Raw genomic sequence first — 12,900 nt, 5'->3', positions numbered from 1 at the left:
CTGTGTTCCACTTACCGGCGGCATCAAAGCGACGCCCCTGCCTCTCATCCTGATTAGTTGTTGGCCCTGTCAGCCGCCTTGAGGCCTACCCCCCACTTTCCTCTCTGTATCCTTCCCTTATATTCATTTTTTCAAGCTCGCGATCTCTGTCTCTTCATCCGTCCCTCTGTCTTTGTCTTTCTATCTGATCCCTCCATGTCCTGATCTCATTTTCTTTCCTTTCTTTTCTCTCTGCGTCTCTGTGCTTTGAAATTGTCATCAGGGGTAAGGAGAGGATGAGAAAAAGGAGTGAATGTGACTTCCTTTTAACTGCAAGGAGAAAAAGAACAAAGGGCACCAAAGGGAAAGGCACTGGAATAGCATCTGTTTACTATTCCTCTCCTGTCCTCAGCAGGAGTGTTTAGATGTACAACACAGAGTGACTAGATCCACTGAGCTGCACAATATCCAAATACGCTTTACAATGGCCTCGACCTGTGTATAAACTCTCAGAAAAGGCAACAACACTGTGTTACTGGAACTTTTTTCCCTTGTACAAAAGAGCATGATCATATTTCACTAAGCTCCTACACAGTATTGTTGTGTTTTCACATTAAGGCGCAGGTTATATAACACTGGATAGAGGCCACAGTAAAGCATTGGAATGTCAAAAAACACATTTTCATGGTCAACAACCACAACACCCCATTCTTTTCACACCGGCAGAACAAAATCCCAGATAATAATCATGTACCTAGAAGCAACACATTCCCCGATCTAATTTGGTTAACTATATTAAAAAAAAATGTAAAAAAAAAAAAAAAGAAAAAAAAAAAAAAGAGGGAGGGCAGCGGAGGGGGGGGGGGATAAAATATGAAAACCACAAACTCGTTCCTGTGTTTGTGTCCTCATTATGAGGTGAGCCATCTGCTGCCGCCGACTTCTTTAAATACCTACACTGTGATTGACGCCTGGAAGAGCTCTGATTCTCTGGCGCACAATAAACAAGATGCTTAAAGGGATGGTTCACCCAAAACAAAACAAAATGAGAAAAAAACATATTGACTGAAAATAAATGTGGCTTTTAGGAGGAGTTTTTATTGCTGCTTGTCCGCTTGGGACGAAATGCACACAAGTTGTCTGTCCATATGACACATGGTAACAATGTGCTATGGTGCTTGAACAGATTTTGTAATGTGCTGCCAAAGGTAAAAACACAGCTTTGTTGCAAATGACACAATTTTAAAGAGCAACTGTCTGTTTTCTTTAGCTTTCCTAAACTGATTCATCCACTCCCCTGCAGCTTTCTCCACAATACAGGATTTAGTCAAGCTGATAAGACCTATCAACAAACACCTCTGCAGCATTTTGGGTGAACCGCCTCTTTATGCATGTCATTATCTCCAGAACACAACTCATGTAGGTATGCAAAGAAACTTGAGTTCAGCACAGGGAGGATAATCCTGATTCAATGAAGAGAATGTGAAGCCGGCGCATTCAACAGCAGGCAAATATATTTATATACAAACACATATAAGGAATACTGTACCAATTATCTCACCAACCTGGGGATGAGAATGAGGGCTGCATGGGATTTCGGCTCAGGGTTTAGCTCTCTCTCTCGGAAACAAAGGACATTCTCTCGTCTGGAGAGAGCTGCTCAAATCCCAAATGATTCGAGAAGCAGATTTTGCACCTCTCTGTTTGTAGTGTAGTTGAGTGTGTACCTGTGTGAGTGCATCAACATGTGCATGCGTGTGCATGAATTATGCATGCTCATCCGCAACTGGAGGCAACTGTATTCTGGTATATGAACATAAAAATCCATGAAGCTTTGGTGGTTGTTTTTTTTTTCTCACGCCTCTTAAGAGAAAACCTGCCGGTTCCTTTGCAGCTCCATACACACATATACACACACACTCATTCACAGAAAACCATGGATCTTCTCTGTAAGATTGTATTCTCACACAGAGACAAGTATTGGATGCTGAGCAAACAGCCAGGTGAAGACAAAAGGCCTCGCCTGTAGAGATGAGAACTTAATTCTCATCTATTTTTCATGGAGAATCTTGAGCAAACAGCAGAGCCGACTGCTGCCGAGTGTGGGAGAGGTGTCCGTCACACCCACTGGGAGTTGTGCAGCAAGTCAGACACGCAAAGTTTTGAGAGCATCTTAAATTATTTGTGAGAGTGGGAGAATCCAGGAGACATTATTAGGTGAAGGGATGGTGTTGAGCTGAGTATAGAAAATGGTAAAACTCTTGTTTGCAAGTAGGGAGCTTTGAAGGGAGCAGAAAAGGGATGATGGAAAGTTTTCCAAACTTAAAGTCACTTTTAGTTTGCAAACATGTCTTTTAGAAAAGACTCCATGTTGTCATTGCCAAGAGCAGACGCACTTAAAGATGCTACACAGAGTATTATCATGTCAATTAATCATTATCATATTAAGTGCATGGAGCAAACTAGAGCTAAAGCTTTCTTTCTGTTTCTGATGATGGTAAAAGGAGTAAAAGACTCATGGAAAAAAGCACATTTTCCCTGTTCATGTCAAAATTTTGTGTAATTTGGAGATCCAATTATTTTTCTATTTCATACACCGACAATTTACCCTTCTGTCCCCACGGCTTCTGATTATATTCACTAGAAATGCCATTGGCTTTCTGAATGGCACCTACAAGACGTGACCTAGAAAAACTCCCGCTGACATTTGACCACATTCCCCTCGCCTGTTTCCCATTCAGGCACAGAAACATGTTGATACTCCTTCTATTGTTTCTGCAGGAGGAAAATACGAGAAGCCTCAACAAAGCCCACACTGAAGTCATTCTCTGACTATTTAACATTTTCAGTAGCGATTTCACAGCAGGTGTTGGGTTTGAGCATAGTTAAGGATGTGACTAAGTATTCAGATAATGACAGCCCTGACTCATTTTTCTATATAGCACAGGGAAACTTGGAAAACAGAAAGATTACACACCAAAACAAAGAAGAATGTTTCTTTGTTTCACATCTCTGGACTCCTCTTGGCAAGCGGTAGTCTATTTATTTATTTGCTGAAAAACTTCTCCACCTATCCAATTCCTCTGAACTAATAGAGAGCCACAGAGCTGGGGAGTTTCTGTGGAAGCTGCCCAAGCTGCTCGTAACTCCTCCGCTCCTCGTGGGTCAGTGGCGTAGCCGAGGCTATCACACTATGGCCTCTTCGCCGAGGAATGCAGCAGTCACTTTCAGTTCAAACTCTGGACAAAACCCACCTCATTGTGATATATTTATTTTGTTGCACAAGTTGTCAGGCTGTGCTTTTACTGGGACAATTATGGTTAAAGACTGATTGGAAAACACTTCTTGAGGGTAAACATAATCTCACTTAGAACTGAAACGAGCTGTTATTTTAAGTTAAGATGCCAAATATTCACTGGATGAGAATTGTTGCTTTTCAATTTCTTACAGTATATCATTACAGATTTGAGTGTGTTGGTTGGACAAAACAAGCAATTTGAAGACGTCACCTTGAAATTCTGATAGGCATTTTTCGCATTGAAACTGTGGATGACATGATTTATCGATTGAAACATAACTGGCAGTTTATCAACAATGAAAATGATCTTCTGGCTTCGCTAAAAGTCAATCATTGGAGCAAAGGATCCGCAGAACTTCTCTGAGGGTGAAGTCCATGAGATCTACTGTAAGATATCTGTATGCTTTCAGACAGCATGTAGGGACAATGGAGAGCAGAAAGAAGGTGAATGAAACTTTCATAGGTATTTGTGCTTTTGAAGATTTCCAGCATGCTGTGTTGTCATGGCAACTACAAACATCACACTGAGGAAAACACTACAGGGTCTGTAATGGCATTGTGTATGAGAATTTTGTTATTTTATACAAGTGTACAAAGATATCAACTTCAAACAACTGACAGGGAAATACATTAGCTTTAAAACCGGTTTGGTTAGATTAGCCAAAAACACTGAAACTAGGAAGTTAGTATTTTAATTATTTCATGCTGACAAGCATTCCCTCTCTGTTAAGCTTCCACCTACAGCTTATATTGATATACTACTGATACACTGCCCAGCCCTACTTCAAACCTAAAGATTATGTAATACATTATGTCAAAACTGTTGTGAATGGGGGTCAGATTAAATCATGTAAAAAACACCTCAGGGACAGATGCTTCTCACATCATATAGGTTATTAAAAAAAACACATACAATGAGACAAATGCAGCTGTTTCTTTCAATGAAAAATTATTCAACTTTCCAACATTCCTGAAAGTGGAGGCTTTCATTGTCTGCTTTTTTACTGTGGACATGTCTGCTACCTAGCAGGAAATGAATTTATGATGGACATCTTTTGATTTTGTAACCGGAAAATTATTTTGTACTTTGTACACTGTCTGTTTATGAAAACACATTGGTTTCGCCTGCATAGTTCCAACTTCGTGCACATCCACAAACTATACGATAGTCCTGCCATTATGAGGTGAACGGAAAAATGCAATCTTGCTTGATTACCCAATATTGTGCGGCAGGCCACACATAGTTTGAAAAACAAGCCGTGGGCCGTTTAAAATCGGTCACCAGACTTTGGACATGTCTGTTGTAATGAAATTACAGCATGTCGATTTAGCAAAATGTGGTGAATGGTAAAGGGTGTGTGTATGGATGTCGCCAGTAGATCAGCAGAGGTGTGCCCTGCTACCACCGGCCAATCAAAATACAGACGACCAATTCACTGGGCAGCAGACACCAGGGAAACCCTCCAATGTCTGAACGCTTGCATGCTGACCTTTTTCAAAGCTTTAATCTGCTATTATGGTATGGCACAGTATCACAGCCCAACATTTGATTTTATGGTCGTGGCACGATGTCAGGTGGCTTTGGCTCCTCACCGCAGCACTACGCAGGTTTAGCCTTGTTTCAGGTTCAACACTGCCAACAACCTCTGACAGTTGGGGTGCAGCATAAGTGCCAAACTGTGCTCAAAGCAACACATCAATCTATTAGTGTGTTTCTTTTTTTCACATTCTCATACAACATGTAACATCCGATACACTGAGACTGAAAATGGATAGAAACTCTGATCTTAGATCCATAATCAGGTCTTCTATATAAAAAAGAATCAGCCCATCATTTAAATTCCTGCAGGGAAGGTCGAGCTAGCAAAAAGGAGAGTATAAGACTGTTAATGATGATGATGATGTGAGGGAGAATCATCTCTGTGCTAATGAGTGAGGTTATGTGTTAATTGCTGAGTAAGTTAAATGTGTTAAATAGGGTGAAAGGTGATGTGAGCACATTGATTGACCACAGACAAAAAGGAGAAATCGTAATTAAGAGCGCTTGTCTTTTAGAGAGGTGCTATAGTTAAACACACACAGATGCTGTGTGGTTAACAGATGTATATGAATAAAAGAAAACATTATTAAAAACTGCTTTATGTTAAGTTAGTAAATTTATACACAAGCTTAGCACAAATGTTTTTTTGATTTTGAAAATCAAATCTGTGACCTGAGTTAACAGAAATCTGTCATTAGAATGCCCTTTGAACACTTCCACAAATAAATAATTAAGTGACACACGTTCGGATTAATTACAGAGGTGGCAGACTGTGTTGCAGGAAACAACCCAGTTTGTCTAGCAGACAGTAACACACATTTTCTCATTATGATTTTGGCATTGAGGCTTTTCCCTTTGAGACAGACACATGAAGGTAAATGCACATTTAAAAGCATAATTTCCATAAAAAAAACATTTCAGAATAGAAGCCAATGTCTTTGGAGCAAAGCTGCACACCAAAATAGCAACATAAAGTTCACAATTTAAACCTGCTGAATTAAATGGTGAATGCAAAGGACGACACCTGCATTTCCACAACAGGGCCACACAGAGGTTTACAGAGTAAGCCTCGAGGCTTTATCTTAATGCTGAAAGCAGATTAGTGTTGAATGATTTCTAACACCAGTGTGGAAACAACCAATTAATTTTTCAGGTAAATGAGGTTGTTCGTAGTCCTGTCTGGTCCTGATATGGAAAGACTTGGATGTCCCTGTTTGACAGCAAAAAGGTAAAGCTCTAGAAAACCCTGCTAAGCACTATGGTGAGAAAAACAAAACATAGGAAACGCAGCTAAGCACTATAATGGGAAACCCTTGGGAACCCTGCTAAGCATCATGATGGGAAAAACCCAGAAAGCTCTGTTTGGCTCTGTGGTAGAGAGCCTTGTTTGGCCTCAAAGTCGAAGGCCTGTTGGAAACTGAGGATAAAAATCATCATGAAAACATCACTGAAACCTGAGCTCCCGTGAGGATACTGTTGACCATGTTTGGCACTATGGGGATTCTGTGTATTCCCATTGAGTATCTATGCAGAAAGCCTCTATAATGAAACCCCAGTTATCAGTCAGCCCAGTTTCTAAATCTACATGGTTCCACTGTGGGAAGTCCTAATGGTTTAGCACTGGGTTTGAAAGTTCGCCCTGTAGGGTACCATTATGACACACAATGGTTTGCCCTGTTGTCTCTTTAATAAAAGCCCAGACTGACCATGTGAGGTCCTGTGGCGCTGTCAGGTAAACCCCTGTAGGCCTCATTGACCCTCTTGGCCCTTGAGTGGGAAGCAGGCTAGTGGTGTTACTTACCTTGACCCCGCGCTGGCTGAGGGATTAGAGAGACAAGAACAAAGCCCAGCAGGCAGACGCTCAGTCTGACTGAGAACTGCATCTTGGTAGCAGCAGACAGGAGGACAGGACACACCTGAAGGAGAGGGAGGAAGAAAAGTCAGGTAAGGAACGAGTAAAACGAGGAGGAACAGGAGACAAGACGAGGCTTTCCTAAACTGGACCCTACCCACTCCCACTCTGTCACTCTGCTTGTAGTCACCTTCACAGCTGAATGAAGCACCCTCCACCCAGGTGTCAGGTATCACTACAGTAGCAAGCTTTGGGACAAATCTCCCTCTTTGGGGCAGAAAAAGGAGCTGTCACAATATTTGGTAACCACACAGAAAAATAAAGAAAGGCTGTCAGCATTAACGGGTTAATCGCAATGTGATTAAAGTCCATAATTACCATGTAAATTTTTTCAATCACATTAATCATCAGCTGACTTTCCCATCTTTTTGAGGGTGTACCAGGCTGAGTTTTTAAGTGAGAGCTATGATACTGGTATCATCTGAACTAGAGGACCTGATGAATCCAGTGGAACCAACCATGCCATGCTTGCCTCTCAGGAAGGGAGAGGAATTATGCTTCCAAGTTAGGCTAAATTTTGGCAATGGAAAGGGGGTCCCTTGACATCTGACCTCAAAATATCTGAATGAAAATGGGTTCTGTGGGTCCCCATGAGTCTCCCCTTTACAGACATGCCCGCTTTATGCTTGTCCCAGCAGTTTTTCAATTGTTTTTTGATTCCTAATCAAGATAATCTGGTAAGAATTGCTTTCCGTTGTCAGTATGGACATTTTGAAATGTAAAACAATGTTAGTGTAAACACATTATTAAAAAATATGATTAATCACAATTAACTATTAAAATTCCCTAAAACAAAGTTTACTCACATTTGTAGGCTTTGCTGCTGTTTACCGGAATTGTGGTAGGCTATATTATCCCCTTGCCATTTAAAATTAACAAATTAACCAACTAATAAAAAAGTAAATTAAAAAAAACAAATTAGCAAATAATTAATACATAAATAGGAATAAAACTTAGACTCATTGGTGACATTTATTTTCTTTTTTTTGTAAATATCTTCTCATTTTTCACTCTGATGTTTATAAGCTGCACAGTTTTTGCAACACTTCCTGTATATATGCAGCATAATATAAAACACATTATGATTAAAAAAAAACCTAACTACCATTAGACTAGAATTGGGTGTGTTTGAATGTAGCACTTAAGATGTTAACATCTGTAAGACAATATTCAATGTTGATCTTAGTTTGAGCAGGTAACATTTGTAAGGGAAGTTGCACGGGACTTTAGTTGCATGGAGCGTCTCCATGACATGTTGCACGTGATTAATAAGTCGGCATCGGTGCAAGCTCATTGTTTGAGGTTTTAACAACCCGCCTTTACTCCTCACTAGTTGGGACAACACTTAATGTGGTGGACACTTTGCATGAACACGGAAACAGAGTGGAAGTAGGTAGGAGAGGGTGTGGTTGAGGAAAGACCTGGTGAGTCAAAGAGGAGGGAAGAGGACAGGAGGCACAGATGAGGGAGGTGAAAGGAATGAAGGGAGGAGGGATGCAGGTGAGAATAAAAGAGCTAAGCAAAGTGAGTAAGATGGGAGCAGGAAGGAGATGAGGAGGAGCAAGTGAAAAAGAAAGGGAATGGGTGAGGGTGGGTGGAGGAGATAAGAAGAGAAGGACAGAGGAAGGGAAGAGCAGTGTGAGGAGCGATGACGTAGGAAGACAAGGACAGGAGGAGAGAGGACAACGATGTAGAGGAGGAGGGAGATGAAGGGATTTAAACAGCTTGAGAAAGGACTTAACTTCACCATATTACATTTTTTAAGCAATGTATCCTCTGAGATTATGTTGCAATATTGAGGCACTTAGATCTGAGTAAACTTGAGTCAATTCTATTTTTGTTTGTTCGGTTACAGACAAATCTATTAAATATGTCTATTAAAAATGCATCATTGAGTGTGCGGATATGGTTATGTAAAAATGACTCAAAATCTGTGAACAGGGATACGAACAGATATTCATTCCTAGTGGGAAAGGGTCAGTGTACTTTTTGGCCTCTGAATTTTCCTTTCAGAAACAGAAATGAAAAAAAAAATCATTTCAAAATCCAAAACAAAACAATGAAAAGCAAGTCAATTTTAGTTCTCAGGGTCAAACATGTTATATGAATTAAAATTAAATTTAAATTATTATTCATTGCATGGGCCCCAAAATAGTTAGGTGAGAGAAGTGAAGAGTAAAGACTGAACTTTTTTAACTGAATTTTTTAAAGTGTTTTTTTTTTATCTTTGCACCTGTTGTCTGCACTTTTTCTATTTTTTATGGTGATAATTTTTTTTTTAAATCATCCTGTAATTAATGTTACCTTTTATATCTTATCTCTTTACTCTTGTTGTCAATCTGTATCCTTTATTATGTTTTATATCTTATTGCTCTGTAAAGCACTTTGAATTGCCCTGCTGTATGAAATGAGCCATTCAAATAAAGCTGCCTTTCCTTATTTTTTGGCTTTTGCATCAAATATACAAAAGACAGGATATTGGAGCAGGTTGGATACAAAGGGTCCAACCTGTGGCCGCTGTGGGGAGGACACAGCCTCTGTACATGGGGTGCCGCTCAACCAGGTGAACTACTGGACGCCCACAGCTCACTCTAATTCTAAACTCATCAAATACCACCACTTTATTGGCGATTTCAGCAGACACCAATGCTACAAGCCACCTTTCACAGGGGTATAAATACCATTTTCTGACATGTGACAGAAATGCAGAGAGATTTCTGTATGATAGAATCTAAAATAATGTCAGAATATGGTTCCAAAGCCATAGCAGTACAGTTTATCTACTTATTTAACAGTAAGTTCAGCCTCCACTCTTAATTTCTCCCTCTAACTACATGTATTATATTTTGGCGCTTATGTATTGAACAATGTGTTTTTTTTGTTTTGTTTTTTTTTAACCTAAGACAACTTCAGGTTTAAGAAAATGGAAATTTCATTGCTATTTGTCTTTTCAATTCTGTTTCTGAAAGGAAAATTCAAAGACGAAATCGTATACTGACTGAAATAGCCACTCGCTTTTTTTTCTCAAAGCCACCCCTTCATGAGGTACAGACATGTGCACTTACATCACAGATTTTATGATCACCCCTGCACTCTGCCCCTCCCATCAAATTTCCTTCATACTGACATTGCTTCGGTTTTTAGTTTCACAGGACCTTTTCTTGGATTAAGGTGCAAAATTAATGTTTTTCAAGTTATTGCCTCTTTTGCTGCTTCTTTTAGTCCCCCACTGCATGCAAAAATAAGTTTATTATCATAATGTCACACAATTCTTTCAATACTTGAATATTCACAATTTGTGAATCAAGGTAGAATATTAAAAGTATTGAGTATCAGCCCATTAGTCAGTAAATTAAAAGATCACTGTTACATGAACATGCAAGTCCTCTGGGCTGCATCCATCTAACATAAAGCACATTACTACTTGCACTAGACTGATGGTGCAATGAGTGACACAGGCATAACCATAGATGTGCTCAGTTCTTTCTTAAAAATGTCACTAAAAACTGTAGATATGTTTTGTTCATAATTACAAGCGGCTGTTTGATCATTAAAAAAATGCATCTAATGTGTCAAAGAAAATACACATTAGGTGGCGACAGATTCCAACTGGCGCTGCAGCCAACTTTTAATTCAAGTCAATTTTCAATAATTTATTGATATGGCTGACAGATTGGCATTTTCACCATGTCTGTGTTAAGACAAGCCCTGCTTGCGGTAATAAAAACAGAGTTAGGATTATAGGTCTGTTGGGAGCAGCCCTGCCTCAGTGTACTCTGAGAAAAATCACTACAATATCCTTGAAATATTCCCTCAGGGACTTACAGTGTGACTGTAGTTCACTGTAGTGGGTTTATGACGACATTAAAGCATCTGGCTATTTTATGTCCAATTCCTGTAATAAACTTGCAGAGTAGCAGCTTCTATGTGATTTAGAGCCCTTGTGTTATAATGTTGCACGCCTCTAACTTGCATTGTGGCATCACTAAAAAATATTTAAGACTATGTCTTTGCATCTCCTGGATCAATCACTCTCACTGCTGTACATACAGTATAAAAATCGCGCTAAAAGAATGCACATGCACTTGATAATGAGACAAACGATAAGTCATATCAGTCACAAACCACTTTCATTTCTTTATAAAGCAGCGGAAGTTTTCCTAATTGAAATGAGCACAGGTGGGATCTGCACATCGCGCCATCAGCAGCATGGTGGAGAGAAAAGCTCCGCGGATGTGGAAGCTGTTTTTTTTCCTTTTTGCAGATGTTGTTTTGCAGCGTGTGAATAAAAGAGCAGGCGTACCTTCTCAGATCATATGTTTCCCGGCTCCGCTGCTCTCCTCCGGACGGCTGAATGAGAAGCTCACTAGTCCCCAAAGCGACTGTGATCCACACTGTTCACCAACTCTCCGCTCCCTGCCGACCGGGAGACAAGTTAGATCCAATCATGCACCGCACTACCGGTCACACATTTCAAAATAAAATCCCTGCTCGTGTTGCCAGATTGGACCAAATTGGGCAGTTTTGGGTTGTATTCTGCGGGGAAAATAAATGGAGAGAATTTGGGCTGGTTTTCCGTGAGTTGGGCGGGTTTATATTTTAGAAAATATATGATAAAATGTATTCAACCAATACTTTTTTTGCATCCAGTCACTCAATACATATCTGTTTCATTTGTACTTGTTCGGGTGAGAGGCAGTTAACATTGACAGTGTCACCATACCATAGTTATAATTGTAATCATTGCATAACGTAAATAAAAGTCTTCTAAATAAATGATATCTGCCTTGTAAAAGTGCAGTATATGTGTTTGCCTGTTGTTGCACTCAATGCACTGTCTGTGTTACTGCTTGTGCAAAGAGGAGCATGTGTTTCAATTTATAAAAAGTTATCCAAAATAAGATCAAAGTTTATTAAGTTATTTACTGTTAGTGAGTAGCAAAATGATTTCAGCAGCCCTATATACGAATGTTTGGAAGACATTTAACTTCTAATTGTCACTTTAGAGTATTTTTAGGGAAATTAGAGTGATGTTACTTAATTAAATACTGGTCAAATATTTTGGGCGGTTTTTGAACAGTTTTTGGGCTGGAAACCATCCGCTGTGTCGGCAACCACGACTACCACATTACATTTGTGAACACATCACATTTAATCCCCAAATCAATGTCGATAATTGGAATTAGAAAAACAACAGTTCTGGTGAATTATTATTAACACCACCTGTTGACACTGACAGTTTCAGCAATGTGTCCATATCCGACTTCACGCTAACGTCACACAGATGGCACTTAACACCACATTTTACATGTACACTTACTTCAAACTTTCTTATCTGAAGAAGAAAAGTTTTTACAAACTATCCCGAGAGAGTTTAAAGTTAAGGTAGCCGAGCTGCTGCTAGCATAACAAGCATACGAGCTACCATTGGAGTTGGCTAGCTGGCTTCTGAGCAACAAGCTTTTTAACTATTTTAGTAGCTATGTAAAAAACATTCTGACCTTTAAACATCGTGAATGCCTTCAAGGGTGAAAGAAAAAAATCGTGGCTCTTTGCTAACTTGAACAAAACGGGCATTTTCCGCAGTTTAACGGCTTCAAATCGACGTTTTATCGCTGCGGTTTATCGACAGTTTATCAACTGCTCAGAATCTACCGTTTGGCTCCTCCCACTGCGGCCCTGAGACATCAGTCAACCAATCAGATTCCGATCTGCTGACCAGCCTGCTGTCAGCGCGCGGCACGCAACCGCAAGGTGGTAGGTTCGAGTCCAGCTGGTAACAACTTCACTGCCATCTGAAAAAAATACAAACAAATACTTTGTTATGCATATGAAAAAATATAGTTACATGTAACTCGTTACACATATTAAGTTACAAAATAGACATAATTGTAGTTTTGATTCCAGCAGGTAACAATTTAACTGTCATCTGAAAAAAAATCACATTAAAAAATACTTTGTGATGCATATGAAAAAAAATCTAGTTACATGCAACAAGTTACATATGATTAAATTACAAAAAAAATATAATTGTTTCGATTTGAGCCGGTAACAACCTCAGTGTCATTTGAAAAAACATTAAATTCATATTAACAATATAAAAAAACAATCTAGGTACATATAATTAAATGCAATTGTAGGTTTGATTCTAACTGGTAACAACTTGACTGT

The 12,900-nt window shown here is 39.5% G+C and overlaps 1 protein-coding gene across 1 annotated transcript in view; it reads right to left on the bottom strand.

The window, feature by feature from the left end:
* Positions 1 to 11,125, bottom strand: part of LOC121957675 (collagen alpha-1(XIV) chain-like) — a 206,127-nt gene extending 195,002 nt beyond the window's left edge. The window contains 2 exon segments of the mRNA XM_042506398.1: positions 6,619 to 6,733; positions 11,033 to 11,125. Coding sequence (XP_042362332.1) covers positions 6,619 to 6,700 — 82 coding nt within the window. The 5' untranslated portion in view covers positions 6,701 to 6,733; positions 11,033 to 11,125.
* Positions 11,126 to 12,900: the final 1,775 nt, after the last annotated feature.

Source organism: Plectropomus leopardus, chromosome 18 (genome assembly GCF_008729295.1).
Source record: "Plectropomus leopardus isolate mb chromosome 18, YSFRI_Pleo_2.0, whole genome shotgun sequence".
NCBI lineage: Eukaryota > Metazoa > Chordata > Actinopteri > Perciformes > Serranidae > Plectropomus > Plectropomus leopardus.
Note: the sequence above shows the minus strand (reverse complement) of the source record. Positions and strands in the feature narration are given on the sequence as shown.